This window comes from Gossypium arboreum, chromosome 1 (assembly GCF_025698485.1).
Source record: "Gossypium arboreum isolate Shixiya-1 chromosome 1, ASM2569848v2, whole genome shotgun sequence".
NCBI classification, from domain to species: Eukaryota; Viridiplantae; Streptophyta; class Magnoliopsida; order Malvales; family Malvaceae; genus Gossypium; species Gossypium arboreum.
This window is the reverse complement of record NC_069070.1, coordinates 67,856,724-67,877,801: the sequence shown is the minus strand read 5'-3', so window position 1 is coordinate 67,877,801 and position 21,078 is coordinate 67,856,724. Positions and strand designations below refer to the sequence as shown.

The following is a 21,078-nucleotide window of genomic DNA, read 5'->3' as shown; positions in this document are numbered from 1 at the left end:
TTGCGACGTTATCGTTCTGATCCTTCACATGTGATTTCTCCAACAAAAATTGAGATTCGATCGGATATTACCTATGAGGAGGAACCAATAAAGATTTTGGCTCGAGAGGTTAAACAGTTAAGAAATAAAAGTATAGCTTTAGTGAAAGTATTGTGGCACAGACATGGGATAGAAGAGGCTACATGGGAACCCGAGGAAGCTATGAGGAAACAAAGACCCAAACCTCTTTACGGTAAGATTTTCTGGACGAAAATCTCAAAAGGGGGAGAATTGTGACAACCCGAATTAGGGCCTAATCGAAATAGTGGTTTCGTGACCACAAATCCGAGATAGAAATAATTGTTTTATAATTATTTTGGGGTTTATGATATGATTGCATGATTGTGTGAAAATTTCGTGATGAAATTCTATACCTAAAGTGCTTAAATTGAAAGTAGGGACTAAATCGAATAAGTTACAAAATTTACATCCCGGAAGTTTTTAGTATGAAATTGTTTTGGAATATTAATTAGGAGGTCTTAAATAGCAATTTGACCAATTTTAAATTCATGGTCAAAATTAGGACATGGAAGGAATTTTTGAAAGTTTAGTAAGGAGGGCATTTTGGTCTTTTGGATATTAAATGAAATAAAATGGGAAAAATAACACAAAATTGATCATCATCCTCCTTAGTTGCTGCCAATTCTCCTCTCTCCATAGCTAGGGTTTCTTCAATTTTCAAGCTCCATAGTAAGTGATTCCAAGCCCGCTTTTAATGTTCTTTACGCTTTTGGAATCCGGAAGCTCGATTAAGCTTATGCTAGTAATAATTTAATCTAGGGTTCACATTTGGAAAAATACCCATAGGTGAAATTTGTGTATTTTGATGTTTTATGATAGAATATGAGGTTTTAAATTATGTTAAATAACTTGTGCTACTCGGTTTTAAGTGAAAACGAGTAAAAGCAAGATAATCCAGAAAAATACCTATTGTTCATAACTATATGATAGAGTGAGAATTTGATGTTGTTGTAGAAGAGAAAATGTTCAGCATATCATAAAACATAAGAATAAGGGCTGAAATTAAATTCCGAGCCTAGGGGCAAAAATGTAATTTTGTAAAAGTTAGGGGCAAAATGTAATTTTTCCATAATGTGATTTTGGATTGAAATAAATAGTATGAGTATTAAATGAGCTAAATGTGTTATTATAGATCAAGAAAGACGCGGAATTGATCTCGAACGGGGGAAGGAAAAAGTTTTGGACTAAATCGCAAAATTTCCACATTTTGCACCAAGGTAAGTTTGTATGTAAATATTACAATAATTTCATGTACATTCTTATATTTCAGCCTATTATATAAACATACTAGCTGATGTTAAAATGTAAATCGACTATTGGAAAAATGGAAATAAATATAGAGAGAGATCCGGTTGAACATTCGGAGAGATCGAATGAAATAGAGGGAGCGTAGCTAGGTCACATGTATGATGCTGAGTGCACATCATGTGTACAAGAAAGCTACGAGACACCTCAGTAGTAGCTAGGTCACATGCGTGATACGAGATGTATCCCATGTAGACAAGAGAGCTACGTGAAAGATAAATGTAGCTAGGTCGCATGCGTGATTCCAAGTGAAGGACACCATGTAGACAAGAGAGCTACGTGAAAGGTAAATGTAGCTAGGTCACATGCGTGATTCCAAGTGAAGGACACCATGTAGACAAGAGAGCTACGAGACAAATCGGCTAGGTCGCATGAGTGGTACTAAGTGTTCACCATGTGTACAAGAGAGCCGAACTAAACGAAGTATGATGGTGGGGCCGTGTCTTTGAAACCATTAAATATCGAGGATTGATCCGAATTGTTCAACGGGATGGTTTTGTGGTGATATTGTGGTTTGGACCTACACTTATGGTGAATGAAATGTGGTGAAAATGATTTGTGGTATATACAAATATAAGATAAAATGAGGTTAGCATAAAGAATTTGTGAAAGAGTGAAATTAGCATTAAAACTGTTTTTAGATGGTAGCAGTGACGTGATTTTGAAAAATCACCAAAAATAGGAGGAATATAATTAGAGGTTGAATGAGATGTGAAATTAAAGTTTAATGAGTCTACTTTCATATAAAAGAAACAGAGAAAGCAAAGGAATTCTAAATTTTGAGATATTCACAATTGTATGTGACTTGCTCAGGATGAATACGTGATCCCTGTTCCAACTTTGAAAAATCATTAAAATTGTACAAAGAAAATTAAGAAATATAGTTTACATGCCTAAATTCCTTATTGAGACTAGTTTTAAATGAAACAGACCTCAGGGTTGTTTGAATTGTGTACTGAGAGATATTCAATTCGTAGTGAACAGAGGTCAGATCAGTCGAGCTGTGTAATAGGGAACTTTAACTAATAAACTGTACTAATCGGCTGAACCAAAATTATAAAAAAATTAGCAAAAAGCTTTATGAGTCTAGATTCAGGGAAGTTTTACGGATTTGAATTTCGAGTTTTGTAACCCGAGTTATGATTTATTTAGTGAATATGATGCAGTAGAGACAGCTAAATCAAAGTGGAATGAATAGTGAAGTTAAAGTAGATAAACTTGAATTGTTGTGTAAACATGTTAGATTCTTTAATTAGTATTTACATACTTACTTACTAAGCTATAAGCTTACTTTGTTTCTCTCTTTTGTCTTATAGTGTTCTTCGCTTGCTCAGAGTTAAGGATCGTGAAGATCTACCCGCACTATCATACTTTAGGGTATTTGAACTAAACGTTTTGAATTATGGCATGTATAGTAGGCTTAATTATTTTGTTACGTGTCATATTTGTCTAGGTTTAAAATATTAGTTACAATACTCGACCAGCTACTTTGTACAAGCCATTAAAGTTGGCTAATATTGTTCAAGACATATGTTATAATGATGCACTATCAAATTGGATGACATATTTATATCTCGATTATGTTTAATGGTATGTGTTATGTTCTGGTAATACCTTATATCCTGTTCCGGCGACGGTAACGGGTAAGGGGTGTTACAATTATTTTGGACCGAGCTCGGTGAAAGCAAAATTTCCGGGGTGGATTTGATTAAAGATGCTGAACAGAAAGTAAAAGTAATCCGTGAAAGTCTGAAGATAGCCTCCGATCGTCGTAAGTCGACGCGGATCTCAAACGAAAAGATATTGAGTATCGTGGGAGATAAAGTGTTTCTTAAAGTTTCGCCTTGGAAAAAAATACTCAGATTTGGCCGTAAAGGCAAATTGAGTCCGAGGTTCATCGGGCCATATGAAGTATCTGAACGAGTCGGTCCAGTTGCGTTTCGATTGATTTTGCCTCCTGAACTTGAAAAGATTCACGAAGTCTTTCATGTTTCGATGCTTCGACGTTATAGATCTGATCCATCGCACATAATTAATCCATCAGAGGTTGGAATTCAACCCGATATGAGTTATGAAGAAGAACCGATTCGTATCCTAGCTCGTGAAGTGAAAGAGTTGCGAAACAAAAGGGTTCCATTAGTGAAAGTGTTATGGCTCAAACACGGGATGGAATAAGCTACTTGGGAACCCGAGAACTCTATGAAAGAGCGACACCCAAACCTATTTACCGGTAAGATTTTCGGGGACGACAATTTCTAAAGAGGGGGAGAGTTGTGACAGCCTTAAAACGACCCTAGTCGGAATGTGGTTTCGGGACCACAAAACCGAGGCATAAAAATAATTTAATATTCATTTTGATGCCTATAATATGTGTTAATTCGTGTGTGACATTTTTGATGTTTTGATTTAGAGTTATAAATGTGAATTTCACTAAAAAGGACCTAGTAGTAAACTTTGAAAGTAGGATAGGGAAATGTGTGATGACTAATTGAATCGTGCATGCAAAACAATGGTTTTGCATGTCAAATACCCCTTCTTTTTATAAGTGGTGGCCGGCCATGATGGTCACATATATATAATATGTATTAAATCTTAATTAAATGACTATTATTTTATGCAAAAGAAAGGAAATAAATAAAAGAAAGAAAAAGAAAAAGGGTAATGAAAACAAAGCTTGTATCATTGGTTCTAGCTTGGCCGAAACTTAAAGGAAGAAAGGGATATAGCATTCGGTTGTCTTAAAGATCAAAACAAGGTTAGTAATTCATGTTAGATTTTGGAATTTTAGCTTAATTTAAGTTAATTACTAAGTTCTTTAATTAGCCTATGTTAAAATTTTGGACTTGGGTGGTGAATGAAGCATTCGACCATGGTTGTTAGTGAAGAAATTTGATTACCTTCTTCATGTTTTAATGAGTAAATGTGATATGGGTGTTAAGCCGGAATGATGTTTAAGTACGAATGTGTTTGGATGGATGTGCTTATGAGTATGACTTGAGATAAAATGGTGGTAATGTTGTATACACTTGATAAGTATGTTAGATGGTTTGAGATTTGAACTAGTTATCAAGTTCTTTAGGTAGCCCATGCTAGGAATTTTGATTTTGGCATGACTAGGACTTTCGCCATAGTAGCTATTGAGGGTTTAGGTTTGTGATTCATGTTAAATTGGATGATAGGAAGAAAATCGGCTTATGTATGTGTAGTTGCCGAATGTGAATTTAGGTAACATTTCTTGTAACATTGGCATTTTAAAAGTGATGGAATGGGGATTTAAGCTTGATAAGATTTTGTTAAGGATGAATGAAAAAAAAAATGTGTATTCGGCTAGGGATGATATGATTGATTGGTGAAGTGGCTAATAGGGATTTTTAATGAAATTATGCCAAGGCCGAATGTATCATGAAATAAATAAAATGCTAAATGCGCATTATGTGCTTATACGTATAATCGGCTAGGAAGGTTTGATATGAAGCTTTGATAAGTTTGAGAGATGAATGACCGAATGAGCAATAGGTTATGTATGGATGAATTTTATGCATATGTTTGTGTGTAGCATTAGTAATTTAATGGCATTCGACATTGTTTAATTAAAATTTGAAATGAATGCTTGGAAGATTAAATAGGTCGCTCTAATGACCAAATATGCTAAAAGCTAAAATATGGACAAATGATATGAATGAATTGGTTTTTTGAATTATATATGGTAGCCGTATGGATGTGTTTGATTGAGAAGTAAATTTGTTTGAATTAGCTCAAGAGCTTAGAGGACCAAAGTTGGATGAAGGGAAGGAAAAAGTGATCGAATAGCCGTCAAAATCGTTCGACAACATCCGAGGTAAGTCTTCGAGTAATGACCCTACTTGAATTATATTGAAATGATTTGTCATATTATGGCGGATAGCCGAATGTGCGTAGGGACTACGTTATAAAGTCAATTGAAATCATGCTCTTTGTGTGTGGCTATTGAGCCGAAATTGGAAAGGTTTGATAAATGTTTTGTGTTTGAGCCTTAGTTACGAAAATGAAATATGGATGTGTCATGATTATTGATATATGTGTGCATGAGCATTTGAATGATACCCGGCTAAGTCCCGAAGGCATTTATGCTAGTGATTATATCTGGCTAAGACTCAAGGCATTCGTATGCGAAGTTGTTATATCCGGCTAAGACCAAGGCATTTGTGCGAAGTTGTTATATCCTGCTAAGACCAAGGCATTTGTGCGAAGTTGCTATACCCGGTTAAGACCAAGGCAATTGTGCTTGTGGTTATATCCGCTAAATTCAAGAAACTTGGTTTGAAGGTGAGCGTTTTGTGCTGTAATAAATTCAATTAATATGCTCGAAAACCCAAACGATAAGGTATGTTTGCATGTGCATCGGAAAAGTCGATTCGTTTGAAATAGTATTCGCTTCAATCGACTAACGAACTTTCGCTCTTAGATAGGTTGATACCTTGTGTGTGTATATGTTGATGAAGTGTGAAGTAAGTATGATTATGAGAATGTGTATTAATAAAGTGATTCATTTAGCTATGTGAACGTAATACTTTAGTCAAAGCCGATTTCATTACTTGAAACTTACTAAGCATTAAAATGCTTACCCCGTTGCTTTGGCTCTTTGTTTTCTAGATTTTGTTCGTTAGCTATCAGATTCGGGATCATCGAAGTCAAAGTCATCCACACTATCAAAGCCCTTTGGTACTCTTTTAGTTAAACTCTGGATATGGCATGTATAGGACTACCCTTTGTTGTTTTTCAAGTACTTTTTGTGATGTATGTGTGTACAGCCATGCGAAAATGGCTCGTAGGAGTGGAGTATGGCATTAGACCATTTGTGTTTATGTATATATATATGGTTTCATGATGTGACTATGGACTGGAATGGAAGTGTTGGGCAAATGATCAGCCATCGGAATGGCTAAATATGATCATATGTGGACCTATGTATGACAAAACTCTAGTTGGTCCATGGGAAACCACGAAATAGGTAAAATTTACCTTGAAAACAGATGCTGACAGCAGCAGTGGTGTGGATTTGAAAAATCACTAAAATTTGTAGAAATGGAATTAAATAGTGAATAAATTATGTAATCGAACCTTGATGAATCTATTTTCATATGAAAGTAACGAAACGATCATATGAACAGTATATTAAGAGATATTAAAGTTCTCGTGAAGCAGGGCCAGAACGGTTTCTGGATCCCCTATTTCGATTTTGAAAATTTACCATAAATTATCTAGAGACAATTAGAAGTTATGCCTTATATGTATAGATTCCCCTTTGAGTCTAGTTTCATTAGAAACAAACGGCATGAGTATTGAAGCTCTGTACAGGGAGATATCCAAGTCGTAATACATGAAGGTCAGAGTAGTCGAACCCATAATCAGGGGAGACTTTAACTAATAAACTGTACCAATTCTAGAAATAAATCCACAGATGGATATATGAGTCTAATTTCAGGGAAAATTTACGGAATCAGTTTTGGAGTTTTGGAACTCGAGATATGATTTTTAAGGCGACAGTGACGCAGTTAGCCAGCCTGTCTGGAATTTCTTTTTTTTTTTAAATGGACTGTGAAAACAAAGTAATTAAGTCTGTTAGCACCTCGTGTTCGACTCCGGCAACGGTATCGGGTACGGGGTGTTACAGGTTTTAATATGTCCATATAAACATTAGAAGATATCTTAATGATTTGGTTTAATGCATTACATAAATGGTATGATTTTAGGTCATACGGTTGTGTGTCACACACGAGTTGGTGACACGGCTGTATGCCTCTAGTAATTAGAATGCATGAATAATAACATGGTCACAGTGAGTTACATGGTCGTGTGACTCAGTGATACACGGGCACAGCTTTTCACACGGTCGTGTGACCTCTGTTTTCATGTTTGCCCTTTTTTATTTCAAAAGTTTTAATTTGGTCCTCATTCAATCCCAAACTTGTTTTAGAGCTTTCGTAAGCTTGATTAGGACTTAGATTAGTTTGTAAATAATGTTTTGTATGGCATATGGAATGATTAATTATTTTTACGTCAGAATTGCATATGATGTTCTCTATTTTTTATGGTAGCATCTAGTAACTCGGATTCAATGATCACACTGGGTATGGGGTGTTAAATGAAGGCTCAAACTGTTTCATATGTTTTGGGTCACTTTTACAAATAAAGTCATTTGAAGGGTTAAAATTGTCTAAATTTTATTATAACGACTAAAATAACCATTTTTGCAATGTTGGAGGCTAAAAGGTCATGATGTCAATTTAATAAATTAGCATATTCTTAAAGCACTAGTTGTGGAACTGTCAACATGACCTTCCACCTACTAGGTTTCTAAGACCTCATCCTTACCTATATAACCTCAATCATGTCCGCTTTCAAGCAATATTTCAAACATAACATACTCATTCTTGGCAATGACTTAGAAACATTGATTCTTATCCTTTTCAACCTCAAGCTGTAGTTTTTACCCAACCTGAACATGGTGGTTATTACTATTAAAAAATAAAAAAGGGGAAAACTTGATTTGTTTAAGTTTTCTTTGTAGTTTTTCCCAAAAGCTGTTTTATTTATAAAATTATTTTTAATAAATAAACTCTATTTTAGAAAATGAGAAATAAATTTTCATTTATTTATGAATATTTTATAATTATGTATGTATTTTTATTAAAAATAAACTTTTAAATAATATTTTATTTTTAAGTTTTTAAAATTTTAATAATCAAGATAAAATTGATGCAAATGTGTAAAATTAAGGGTTAAATTAGTTGAACTTTTAGAATTGAATTAAATGGAAAGAATCTAAAAATAATAAAAGGTTGAATTTGTTATTATGTCAATAAAAATGCCACATCAATATTTTGTTAGTAATTTAATGCAAGAATAACCAAAATATTAAATTTTGAAAATATTAATAACTAAATGAAAAAATTTAACCTAAATGGCTAAAATAGAAATACGTTAATAATTGAGTAACTATTTATAGAAATTACCCAATATTTTTTACTAAATCTTAAATAAGATAAAAGGTCCCCGTCCAAAGTGGAATCTAAAAACGGTAGAAAATATACTTGCTATATAAACATGGGTGCTGTTTGAGAGAAGCAGGGACCACTAATGTCATCAAAAAGGTATAAACGATAAAACTACCCACTCCCAACATTTTTGTATTCCCTTTCATTGCCACCCTGGCATCGCCTCATTCTTCCACCGCCTACCTCCTCAACCGGTCACCAACCTTCCCAAATCACGTGCTCTCCACGTGCCCTTCCCCCCTCTCTCTCTTCCTTCTTTCCGTGACTGATTTGCAACAAATAAAAAAGTTAAGAGACATATAAGAAATGGCTATTATATTAGATTTATTATTATTAATTTGTTTTTTATAAAAAATATACAAATAAATTTCTTGGTTTTGATGATGTTATAGTAGTTGTTGTAGTATTTGGGTTTTGCACTTTCTTTGTTTTCCTTCCCTCTTTTCTTCTCATAGAAAAAAAGGAACCATTTCATTCTCTGGTTTTTCTTGATTTTCTGTTTGGCTTTCTTCGATTTTTCTTTTTAAGAAAAACTATATATTGCATCGGTTATGAGGATCAGGAAAAGGCAAGCTCAGCTACCTTTCTCTTCGATTTCACCACCACCTCTTTCATCAGATCCCAACTTTAACCGGTCTCCGGTGGTGCAACTTCCGCCTCTGCGGCAGCCTCTTCCACCTGCTGATCATCCAAATCACCCGATCCGAAGGCAGAAACCGACCCAAGGCCGTGATTCATCAGCTTTCCCCGAAACAACAACATCACATGGTGGAGAAGAGCTAAAGAAGAAAGAAGATTACTTGGTTAGTTCAATACAACTTTCCTTTTTTTTTTTCTTTTTCTTTTTCATTTTCGATCATAGTTTTAAGGTTGCTAAGTGCACTAGTGTTTGATGTAATGAAAAATTGATTTGCACCCATGAAAGCTTCGTATATTCAAATTACCTAAGTGAGATCCTTTGTATTTTTCACTTCTTTTAGGTTTTGAAGCATGAAGGAGAGGAGCAAAGGGGAGAAAATGGAGAGAAGAGTAATTATACTGCCAGGTAAGAAAGCTAATGTTCTTTTTTCTTACTTCATGAAATCTTGTAGTAAAAAACTAAAAGGTTAAAAAAAAAAAGGTCCCAAATAATAAGTTTTTTTAACCAACATTAGTAAAAGAAAATGAAAACTACACTAAAATAAATATAATTACTTTTAAGTGGAAATACTGTTTTAGGTTATTTTTATATCAGCTTTGCCTATCCACCACCATAGTCTTAAGTCTTTTCTTTTTCTTCTGCTGTAATTTTCTGGGTTTCTTTGTTTTTCTTTTCTCTAGGAAAAAGAATGATTTTGATGAAGAACTAGGAACTGGGTCTCTATCCCTTCAAGGTAAGAAAACAACTAATGAAAGTAGAGTCCATATATATATGTGTTGCACTTTTTGATTTGGGTCTTTGATTGCATTGAATAAAGGTGTTGGGAGTTGGTGTGAAGGAGAGAAGGCATTTCCGTTGAAGAAAAGAAGAGGGAGCTTCGAAAGAATAATGCAGAAAAAGGATGATATTATCAATGACCATAATTATAATAGTGGGAAGAAGAAAGGTCGAAACGGTGCGTTAATGGAAGGTTCAAGGTGCAGTCGTGTTAATGGAAGGGGATGGCGATGTTGTCAACAAACGCTCGTTGGTTACTCTCTTTGTGAACATCATTTAGGCAAAGGAAGGCTTAGGAGTATTACAAGTGTTCGAAGCCGATCGTTGGGTAGCAATAATAATAATGCAGGAATGAAGGAAGAGCAGCCGCTATTATCGAAACAAGAAGAGAAGCCATTGATGACGACGATAAAGAAGAGAGTGAAGCTGGGGATGGTTAAAGCTCGATCGATAAGCAGTTTGCTAGGCCAAAACGACAATGTAATTGCCGTAACAGATGATAATAATATTAATAATTAAAAACCAATCATGAAAACTCACTGTTTCCAGACTTTATTTATTTATTTATTTATGTTTTGTGATGATATAAATTTTGGTGGTTTTATTATACTTATGAATGAATGATGATGGGGTTAATTGTAATTATCTTCTAGTTGATTAGATTATGAAGTGAAAAATACGTATACGTGGGGAGCCACCTCATGAGATAATTACTGTTTATCTTTTGACTAAGGAAAGTGCATGAAAATCCAGTCATGGTCTGAAAATTTCTTGGAAAAAATAAATTAATTGAATATATAGGTTTTTCTTTTATTCAGTTTTAATGCTAAGGCGAATAGATATTTTATTTGATTTTCTTTTCCTTTGGTTTTGTAGATCTCTAATTAGTGTTGGAGATTTTCATTTTCCAAATATATTGGAGATTTTATATAAAATTCAGTGTCTAATATTTGAATTTAATCTCAATGAGACATTACAATATTAATAAAAGAAAAAATTTATGCGATGATTATAGGTGGAGTAATAAATATTTATATATTATTTTTGTTAATGTGTTCGATTTTTAGGTATGTGTTTTCAACTCTTTTATTTAAAAATTATATAAAAATATAAAATAAAATTTCATTATAATAATATTAGTTATCATTTAAAAACGTTCTCAATTATAATAACAATTTGAATTTATTATATATTATATATATGAGGAGATATGTAATTGCATTAGTGTAAAATTCAAGTGGTTTTACATCATGTTATAACTTTTTATGATTAATATTTTTATAATTCAACTATTGGACTTATCAATATATTTGTACTTGTCAAGTATTTAAATTTTAAATTTATCCAATATTTCTAGTATCTTGATCTAAAATATTATATATATTAATATGTATTTAATAGTTGAAAGTTTTTATATATTAAATTAATAGTTTAGAAGTTTCTAATTTATGTAAAACTTAACATGTATGATCAATATAAAAAAATATCGATTGAATTATTAAAATATTAATCGTATAAAAATTCTAAAATAACATAAAACCACTTTAAGACTTACATCAGTATCAAAAACTTTTCCCTTCATATCATATACCCATCAACTCAATACTAACTCTAATTAATTTATCAAATAATTGAAATCCATTAAATTTTTTATGAGGTAAAAATTATATAATTAACTCTCTATAACAAATTCGTTTGTCTATTAACATTTGAGATTTAAATTATATTTAAAAATTTCTAATTTTTAAAATAAAAATTATAATATTCTAATAATAAAATTTATTAGTGAGATTTAAATCTTGATAAATTTTACAAATATAATTTTATTTATTACAAAATATTTTTATTTAATAAAATATGGATAATAGATTTTAAGTAAATTTTAAATATTTTATTGATATAATATGTTTAAAAGAATTATGTTTTTTATTAATAAATAGAACCAATTTTATTAAAATTTAATATAAGAGACAATTATGGAGAATTTACTAATTTATTTTACCTATCTGATGAGCGAATGTTAATATCGAAAACATATTAAATAAATTCATATATTTTTTTATTAAAATTAATGGATTAATATTAAATCCATATATTTAATAAAATTCTAAACGATAAATTTCGATTAACTTTAAAAAAACTTAAGTATGTATTTATAATTAGTTTTCTTGATTGTGTATATTAATTTAATTTAATTTAATTATCTTTATTTGATAAAATTCAGCACAAAATTTGAATATATTATAATTTTAAAATATAAATAATAATTGTTTAGGTCAAGAATGCGTAATTTTTAAATTACATATTTAGTTATATATTAATTTTATTCAACAAAATATTTTTAGTTAAATTTTTACTTTTAATATTAATTTAAACGTAAAAAATAAACATTAACTATAAATAAGAAATACAATAAAGTAGGATATAACAAATTTAAACATTTAATTTTTTTAATATTTTAAAATAATTTAATTATTATTTTTTCAATATTCAAAATTAAACATTAACATATTTAAAATAGTAAAAATAATTTTAATATTTAAAAATAATTTAGTTTTTTAATATTTAAATTTATTTTATCTTTAAAAGTATGTATTACATTTTATAATTAAAAATACGTATTCATTTTACAATTAAAAATATATATTACCAACTTCAAAAAATGTATTGCCTTATTTTCAATTTTCTTTTATTTTTAATCCCATGTAAATTTTTTGATAATATTTGAGAACAATAAAATAAAATAAAATAAAGAACGCACAAATTTTACGTGGAAACCCTTTTAGGAAAAAACCACGGGCAGAGGAGAAGAAAATTCACTATGTCGAAAAATTTGAATCAAATACAAGAGGACTAGACTATGTCTATTTATAGGCTTGCAAAGCCATATTCTAGTAGGATTGAAACACCTTATCCTAATCAATATAAAATAGATGGAGTTTAATAAGGTTTAAAACCTTATTCTAAAATAAAATAAAAGAAGTCTAGTTCTATATGGATTTTACTTTTATTTTATTTTCCATCGTATTTTATTTAAATAAGAATTTGGGTCACTTAATTCTAACAATCTCCACCTTGACACAAATTCTCAATAAACAAGTTCTTCATCGCGAACTTTCAATAAACAAGTTCTCCACCTCTTCCATAAAACCCCTTAAGGGTTTAACTTCAACAATGAACACCAACCAAGTTTAAGCAATGCTCAAACTTGGTTATAGGAAGTGACTTAGTCATCATATCTGCAGGATTTTCATGAGTACTAATTTTGCTCACAACAATATCACCACGAGCAATAATATCACGAACAAAATGATACCGAATATCAATATGTTTTGTTCTCTCATGAAACATTTGATCTTTTGTAAGAAAGATGGCACTGATTGTCACAAAATCTTGTGGCTTGATTTGAAGGTCTTTATTGAGTTCACTAAATAGTCCTTTCAACCAAATAGCTTCTTTACAAGCCTCGATGAATCGCCATTTACTCACCTTCATGGTAGACAAATCGATCGTAGTTTGCAAAGTGGCTTTCCAACTAATTGCACAACCTCCGATTGTAAAGACGTAACTCGTGAGAGATCTTCTTCTATCAAGGTCTCCAGCAAAATCAGCATAACATACCCTATAACTCCATCTTTAGTTCTTCCAAACTGTAAGTAAATATCAGTAGTGCCTCTTAAGTATCTTAAAATCCACTGAACTACTTTCCAATGTTCTTTACCGGGATTTGCCATATATCTCGCTAATCTGACCGATCGCATATGATAAATCTGGACGTGAACAAACCATAGCACACATGAGAGATCCCACTGCACTAGAGTATGTAACATGTGACATGTACTCAATCTCATCATCTAATTGAGGAGACAAGGCCGATGAAAGTCTGAAATGGGCTGCTAAAGGAGTACTAACAGGCTTAGCACTCTGCATATTGAACCTGCAAAGAACTTTTTCAATGTACCTCTTCTAACTTAGGTACAATTTACTTGCTTTTCTATCTCTGAGAATCTCTATACCAAGTATCTTCTTTGCTGGTCCTAAATCTTTCATCTCAAATTCTTCACTTAATTGGGCTTTAACCTTTCTTATCTCTCCTTTATCTTTTGCTGCTATCAACATGTCATCACCATAAAGAAGTAGATACACAAAAGAACCATCATTGTTTTTCTTAAAGTAAACACAACTGTCTAAACTACTTCTTTTGAAATCATGAGAAGTCATAAAGGAATCAAACCTCTTGTACCACTGTCTTGGTGACTGTTTCAAACCGTAAAGGGACTTTCTCAGCAAGCAAACATAGTCCTCTTTTTCTGAGACTATAAAACCCTCTGGTTGTTGCATGTAAATATTTTCCTCAAGTTCTCCATGCAAAAATGTAGTTTTTACATCTAACTGCTCAAGCTCCAAATCATGCATGGCCACAATACCAAGCAAAGCTCGAATCGAACTATGCTTAACAACTGGAAAGAACACATCTGTGAAGTCCACTCCTGGAATTTGACTGTAACCCTTTGCAACAAGCCTTGCTTTATATCTGGGTTCTTCAACTCCTAGAGTCCCTTCTTTCTTTTTAAACACCCATTTACAACGAACAACCTTTTTACCTTTAGGAAGTTTCACAAGGTCCCATGTTCTGTTTTTGTGGAGTGATTCCATCTCTTCTTGCATAGCAAACATCCACTTTTCCGAGTCTTCATAGCTAACCGCCTCAGAATAATTAGATGGCTCTTGATTCGCATCTATATCTTCAGCCACATTTAAAGCATAAGCAACTAGATCAACCTCGACATACTTCTTTAGAGGTTTAATTTCTCTTCTAGTTCTGTTTTTGGCGATAGAGTATTGTGGTGAATAAGCAACTCTATTCTCAATTTTTGTTCTGGCTTGAGGAGTTGATTCTGTATTAATCTGATGCTCCACCTACTTTTGATTTTCTTTATTGGAAGAGTCTTTAAGAGATAAGTTAGGTAGCATAGCAGTTTCATAAAAAACAACATCTCTGCTAATCACAACTTTTCTATTTTAAGGACACCATAAATTATACCCTTTTACACCAGCTTTATAACCAAGAATAATGCATTTAATAGATCTCGGTTCCAATTTTCCATTATCAACATGAGCATACGCAGGACACCCAAAAATCTTTAAATCAGAATAATTAGCAGGATTACCAGACCATCCTCTTGTGGAGTCTTTTTCTCAATGGCAACGGATGGAGATTGGTTGATCAAAAAACATGCAGTAGAGGCCGCTTCTGCCCAAAATGTCTTCGGTAAGTTGGCATTTGACAACATACATCGAACCTTCTCCATGATCGTTCTGTTCATTCATTCTGCAATGCCATTTCGCTGTGGAGTATGACGAACTGTCAAGTGTCTCATGATCCCTTCTAACTTGCACAAGCTATTAAACTATCAGAACAAAACTCTAAGCCATTGTCTGTGCGGAGGTATTTTATCTGTTTTCCCTTCTATTTTTCAATCATAATTTTCCAAGACTTAAATGCGGAAAACACATCGCTTTTCTGCTTCAGGAAAAACGCCCAAACTTTTCTGGAAAAATCATCAATAAAGGTTAGCATATAATTAGCTCCACTTCTCGAAGGCACTCTGGATGGCCCCCATAGATCAGAATGAATATACTCCAACGTTCCCTTCGTGTTATGGATTCCTCTAGTGAATCGAACTCTCTTTTGCTTCCCAAAAACACAGTGCTCACAGAAATTCAGTTTGCAAATTCCTTGCCCATTAAGAAATCCTTTTTTGCTTAATTTTGCCATGCCATTCTCACACATATGCCCTAGGCGCATATGCCAAAGTTTAGTAATATCATCATCTGACAAGGAAGAGGAAGTGACAGCTGCATCACTAGTAACAAGAGAACCACAGAAACATATAACTTGGCAATCTTTCTCTGCCCTTTCATCACAACAAGGGACCCTTTGGAAATCTTTAAAACCCCACTTTCAGCTGTGTATCTGTACCCTTTTGAATCAAGAGTACTCAATGAAATTAAATTTATTTTCAATTCTAGAACATGCCGCACGTCACTAAGTGTTCTGACAACTCCATCAAACATCTTAACTTTAATTGTTCCAACACTTGCGATTTTACACGAAGCATTATTTTCCATCAAAACAACACCTTCAGATACTGTTTCGTAAGTCGTAAACAAATCCCGATTGGGACTCATGTGGAAGGTGCAGCCTGAATCAAGTATCCACTCCTCGCTTACTTTAGAATCGTTGACAGAAGCGACTAGAAGTTCACTATCGCTGTAGTCTTCTACAACATCAGCTTCACCGGAATTTTCTGGTTGTTTTCCCTTTTGATTTGTAGCCTCCCTTTTAATCTTATTTTGTAGCTTATAGCACTCAGATTTAATGTGCCCTTTCTTCTTGCAGAAGTTACAAGTTTTACCTTTGTTTGAAGACTTCGATCTACCCTTAGATTTACCACGAGGATTCCGTTCTGTGTCCTACCACGATCATCATCAAGATTCGATCTTGTCTCCTACGAACAATGAGACCCTCTCCACGAGAGTCGGGTTTAACCACAAGATACTTCATCTTATCATACGAGGTTAAAGAATCATAAACCTCATCAACTGTGAGAGACTCGCGGCTATATAAAATCGTGTCTCTAAAGGTTGAATAAGACGGGGGCAACGAACAAAGTAGAATCAACCCTAGATTTTCCTTATCATACTGAACCTCCATGGCCTCCAAGTTTTAGAGAATTTCTTTAAACACTGTTAAGTGTTCGTGTACAGACGCACATTCCTCCAAACGATGAGCATAAAGACGCTGCTTCATATGTAACTTGCTTGTTAGAGTTTTCGACATACATATTTGTTCTAGCCTCTTCTATAATGCAGCGGCAGTTTTCTCTTTCATCACATCCTGCAAAATTTTGTTGGACAAATGCAGATGTAATTGTGTTAATGCCTTTCGACCCTTACGCTTCTTCTCTTCATCTGTTAATGTCGAAGGCATCTTATCTATCCCTAGCAGGGCATCCTCCAGATCCATCTGTGCAAGAACTGCTTGCATCTTAATTTGCCACAACGCAAATCTGGTGTTGCGATCCAATAGCGAAATTTCATACTTCAAAGACGCCATTACCTGATCGAGATGAATAACCCGAAAGCTCTGATACCAATTTGAGAAAAATAAAATAAAATAAATAAAATAAAATAAAGAACACACAAATTTTACGTGGAAACCCTTTCGGGAAAAAACCACGGGTAGAGGAGAAGAAAATTTACTATGTCGAAAAATTTGAATCAAATACAAGAGGAATAGACTATGTCTATTTATAGGCTTGCAAAGCCATATTCTAGTAGGATTGAAACACCTTATCCTAATCAATATAAAATAGATGGAGTTTAATAAGATTTAAAACCTTATTCTAAAATAAAATAAAAGAAGTCTAGTTCTATATGGATTTTACTTTTATTTTATTTTCCATCGTATTTTATTTAAATAAGAATTTGGGTCACTTAATTCTAACAATATTATAAAATAATTAAAGGCTTTGATAAGGATTTTGTATAATTTTAATATCGCTTAATAATTAAAAGATTTTGTTTATAACATTTATTGTCATAAATAAAATTTTCATTTAAATTATGAAATCTATATTAATTTAATACATAAAATGTTGATGTGTCAAGTAAAGACATCATCCATTTGTCATTGTTTTCAATATGCCACCTAAGATTATTTCTAAAGTTTTTGTAATATAATATATATACTAGTTTTATTATCAAGCAATGCATTAGTTGGTTGTATATATTAATTAAAACATAATCATATAAGTTTAATTTAAATAAACAATATCTTGAAGTTATTTTTAAAATATAAATATTAGAATAGTAAATTATGTTTTATATATAGTTTTTAACTTAATCTTAATTATTAATTAGTGAATGTAAATTGTTAAATAAATTTAAATATTGTGGACCACTAAATAATTTATTGTAATATTATTTATATTTTAAATATTAATTTCATCTTAATAGTGTATTTACTTTACAAAAGTAGTGATAAACTTAGAACGATTATTACAATTAATAAAGTAGAAAATGTTACTCATGTATGAATAGTAATGAAAATCGACAAATAAAAGAACAATAATTTGACTTAAGACTATAGAAATTACAGATTTAAAGAAATTATTTTTCCTAAGAAAATAATATATGTAGCGACGTAAAAAAAAATTAGTTTCGCTTGGTCGCTAATTGTGGCGATTTATTAAACATTTGAAAACCAACTTTCGATTTTATTAACAAAGGAGTCGCCACGATCCTTTTTTATAGGTGTGATCGGACACCTAATAAAATTATTTTAAAATAAAAAGAAGGCCAAATTTAGGTCTACGTGAAAGTCCGAGAGAAAATTGGGGTTCGAGTCGATTCTGTGAGGAAGGTATTAGCACCCTCGCGACGCCCAAAATTGGTATCTCATAAACATTTGTTGACTTGATTTTCAAAAATACGAGTTCAATATAATATTTAATCGTGATCCGATTAAAAATGAGAATTTTAGTTTTCGATTTCTTTTTAGAAAGGGTGTCCGTTTTTAACACAAGCCGATGAATTTCACCCAACATAGCGATGAAATCGATGGCTTAATATTAAATCGGTACATTGCCTTATTTTTGAAATTAATTAAAACATGAGAAAAATATTCCTAAAGTGAGAAATTAAAATAGATAAAGGACGAAAAAAAATGATATCATTAATGAAAAATATTAACATGGAATACTAGAATATTAGAATAACAATAATAATGATATTTACAAAATAAAAACAAATCATGTACTAATAATAAAATAGGAAAAATGATATATTTGGTAATAATAATATAAAATAATAATATGTACATAAAATACATATATATATATATGCATATAATAAAAGTATGTAATAATAATAATAATAATATCTACAATAAAAGAAAATATTAGGAAACGCATTACCTAAAAATATATACATAAAAATTTACAACAATAATATAAAATAATGATATGTGCAAAAATATATATATATATATATATACATATGTACATAAAATATACACTAATATAATAATAGTTATAATAATACTAGCAATAGTAATAATTTGTAATAATAATATATACACAATATGGTATTTAAAATATATATATATATGTATATAATAGTATTTAAGAATATATACATAAGAAATATATAACTAATGGCATTAAAAATATATACATAATATATATAAAATACCTAAAAAAAAGAAGGGGGAAAGAAGAGAGAAGGGAGGGGGAAAAGGAAATCCGGCCAAGGGGGGCCGGTCACCGGTTGATCGTCGGTGCATGCCGTCGTCGAACACCACCACCACCGCCATACTGTGGTAGGAAAAGTTAAATTTTTAACAATATATGTATATATAAAGAAAGAAAAAACAATACAAAAAAAAGAAAAAAATTGGAAAGAAGAGGAAAAAAGAAAAAGATGCAACCTTTTTATTGATGTTTCTTTTGTGTTCAAAATTTGAAGGGATTTTTATGTTTTTTTTTTTTCAATCTTTGTAAAATCCCCCCTCCTCTTTTTTACATGATTTTTGAATGGCTTTTTATAGCCATCTTTTACATGATTTTCTTTTTTTTTTTCTATTTTGTAGGTGGTGGTGGTAGACAATGGGAGGAAAAATGGGGCAAGTGGGAAAGTGGTTAGGTGGCTAGGTTTTTTTATCTTTTTTTGTTAGGTTTTTCTTTTTTCTTTTTTTTTTTTTTGGGTTAGGTTTTTTTGGTAGGTTTTTCTTTTTCTTTTTTTTCTTTGTTTTTTTTTTTGGGTTAGGTTTTTTTTTGGGGGGCTTAATGGGCTTTTGAATTGGGTTTGGGTAGATGTAAATGGGTCATGGGTTAAGGGTTTTAGTGGGTTTAGAGGTTTGGTTGGGTTTTCATATAATTGGGCCGGGCAATTTGGGCTTCTATATTGCCCTCTTTGCTCATTGTCGTTAACGATAATAGAGCAAAGACTTTCAAGAAGACCAAACTTGCCGGTCTTGCTAGGTCTTGACTTGCTTTGGAACTCTTCTTGTTTAGTTAGTCTCTTTTCATCCACCGCATCTTGTAGCTTTGGTTCAATCCACGCAAATTCGAGATATGCCTTGTAGCTTCAATCTGCTCCAAAGTAACTTCAAGGATATGAGATTTGTGGCTTCGATCCGCTTCACTTGTAACTCCGGAAAGATAAGATCTACAATTTCAATATGCTCTTTTATCGCCCGGTGAGATAAGGTTTTGGTCTTCTCTTCTGCGACTCGAAAAGGCAAGATCGATGCCTCGATCAACTCCACTACAACTTTAAGGAGGCGAATCGGCGTCTTCAATCAGCTTCAATCTTTATTCTCTACTCGGCATGTGATCCCGAGCTCAACTCATTTTTGCAATATGAATTGACTCTCTAAAAGCAGACATTAAAAAAGAAATTGAAAATAGCTCATTAGCGTGAGCCAAGGCTCAACTCACCTCTCGCAATATGAGTTGATTTTTGAAACTTAACTTGAAAAGCGATTTTGAAAATACCTCGATATGTGATGGAGGTTCAACTCACCTCTCGCAATATGAGTTGATTTTTGAAAAGCAAATTAAAAGACTCAACTCAACTCTCGCAGAATTAAAAGCTCAACTCACCTCTCGCAATATGAGTTGAATTTTTTGAAAAAAAAGAATTGAAAATAGCTCAAGACGTGAGCCAAGGCTCAACTCACTTCTAATATGAGTTGATTTTTGAAAAGAATTTGAAAACAGATTTTGAAAATACCTCGACATGTAACCCGAGGCTCAACTCACATCTCGCAATGTGAGTTGATTTTTTTGAAAAATATAAATTGAAAAAATACCTCAGTGTGTGATCTGAAGCTCAACTCACCTCTCGCAATATGAGTTGATTTTTTTGAAAGATAGAAATTGAAAATAGCTCAACATGAGCCAAGGGTCAACTCACCTCTCGCAATATAAGTTGATTTTTTGAAAACAGAAATTGAAAATACCTCAACGTGTCTTGAGGCTCAACTCATTTCTCACAATATGAGTTGAATTTTGAAAACAGAAATTGAAATTACCTCAGCGTGTCCCGAGGCTCAACTCACCTCTCGCAATATGAGTTGATTTTTTTTTTTTTTGAAATGCAGAAATTGAAAAATGAAAATTGAAAATACCTCGACGTGTGATCTGAGGCTCAACTCACCTCTCGCAATCTGAGTTGACTTTTTGACAACAG

The 21,078-nt window shown here is 32.2% G+C and overlaps 1 protein-coding gene and 1 long non-coding RNA gene across 2 annotated transcripts; one reads left to right on the top strand and one right to left on the bottom strand.

The window, feature by feature from the left end:
- The first annotated feature begins 8,394 nt into the window (after positions 1-8,394).
- LOC108482100 (uncharacterized) lies at positions 8,395-10,409 on the top strand. The gene is made up of 5 exons (XM_017785201.2): positions 8,395-8,498; positions 8,965-9,205; positions 9,383-9,447; positions 9,723-9,775; positions 9,860-10,409. The coding sequence occupies exons 1-5, from the start codon at positions 8,485-8,487 to the stop codon at positions 10,336-10,338; spliced, it is 852 nt and encodes a 283-aa protein (XP_017640690.2). The 5' UTR covers positions 8,395-8,484; the 3' UTR covers positions 10,339-10,409.
- Positions 8,716-9,504, bottom strand: LOC128293223 (uncharacterized). The gene is made up of 2 exons (XR_008283349.1): positions 9,347-9,504; positions 8,716-9,181 (listed from the first exon to the last, which is right to left on the bottom strand). It is a non-coding gene; the product is annotated as an uncharacterized LOC128293223 (long non-coding RNA).
- Positions 10,410-21,078: the final 10,669 nt, after the last annotated feature.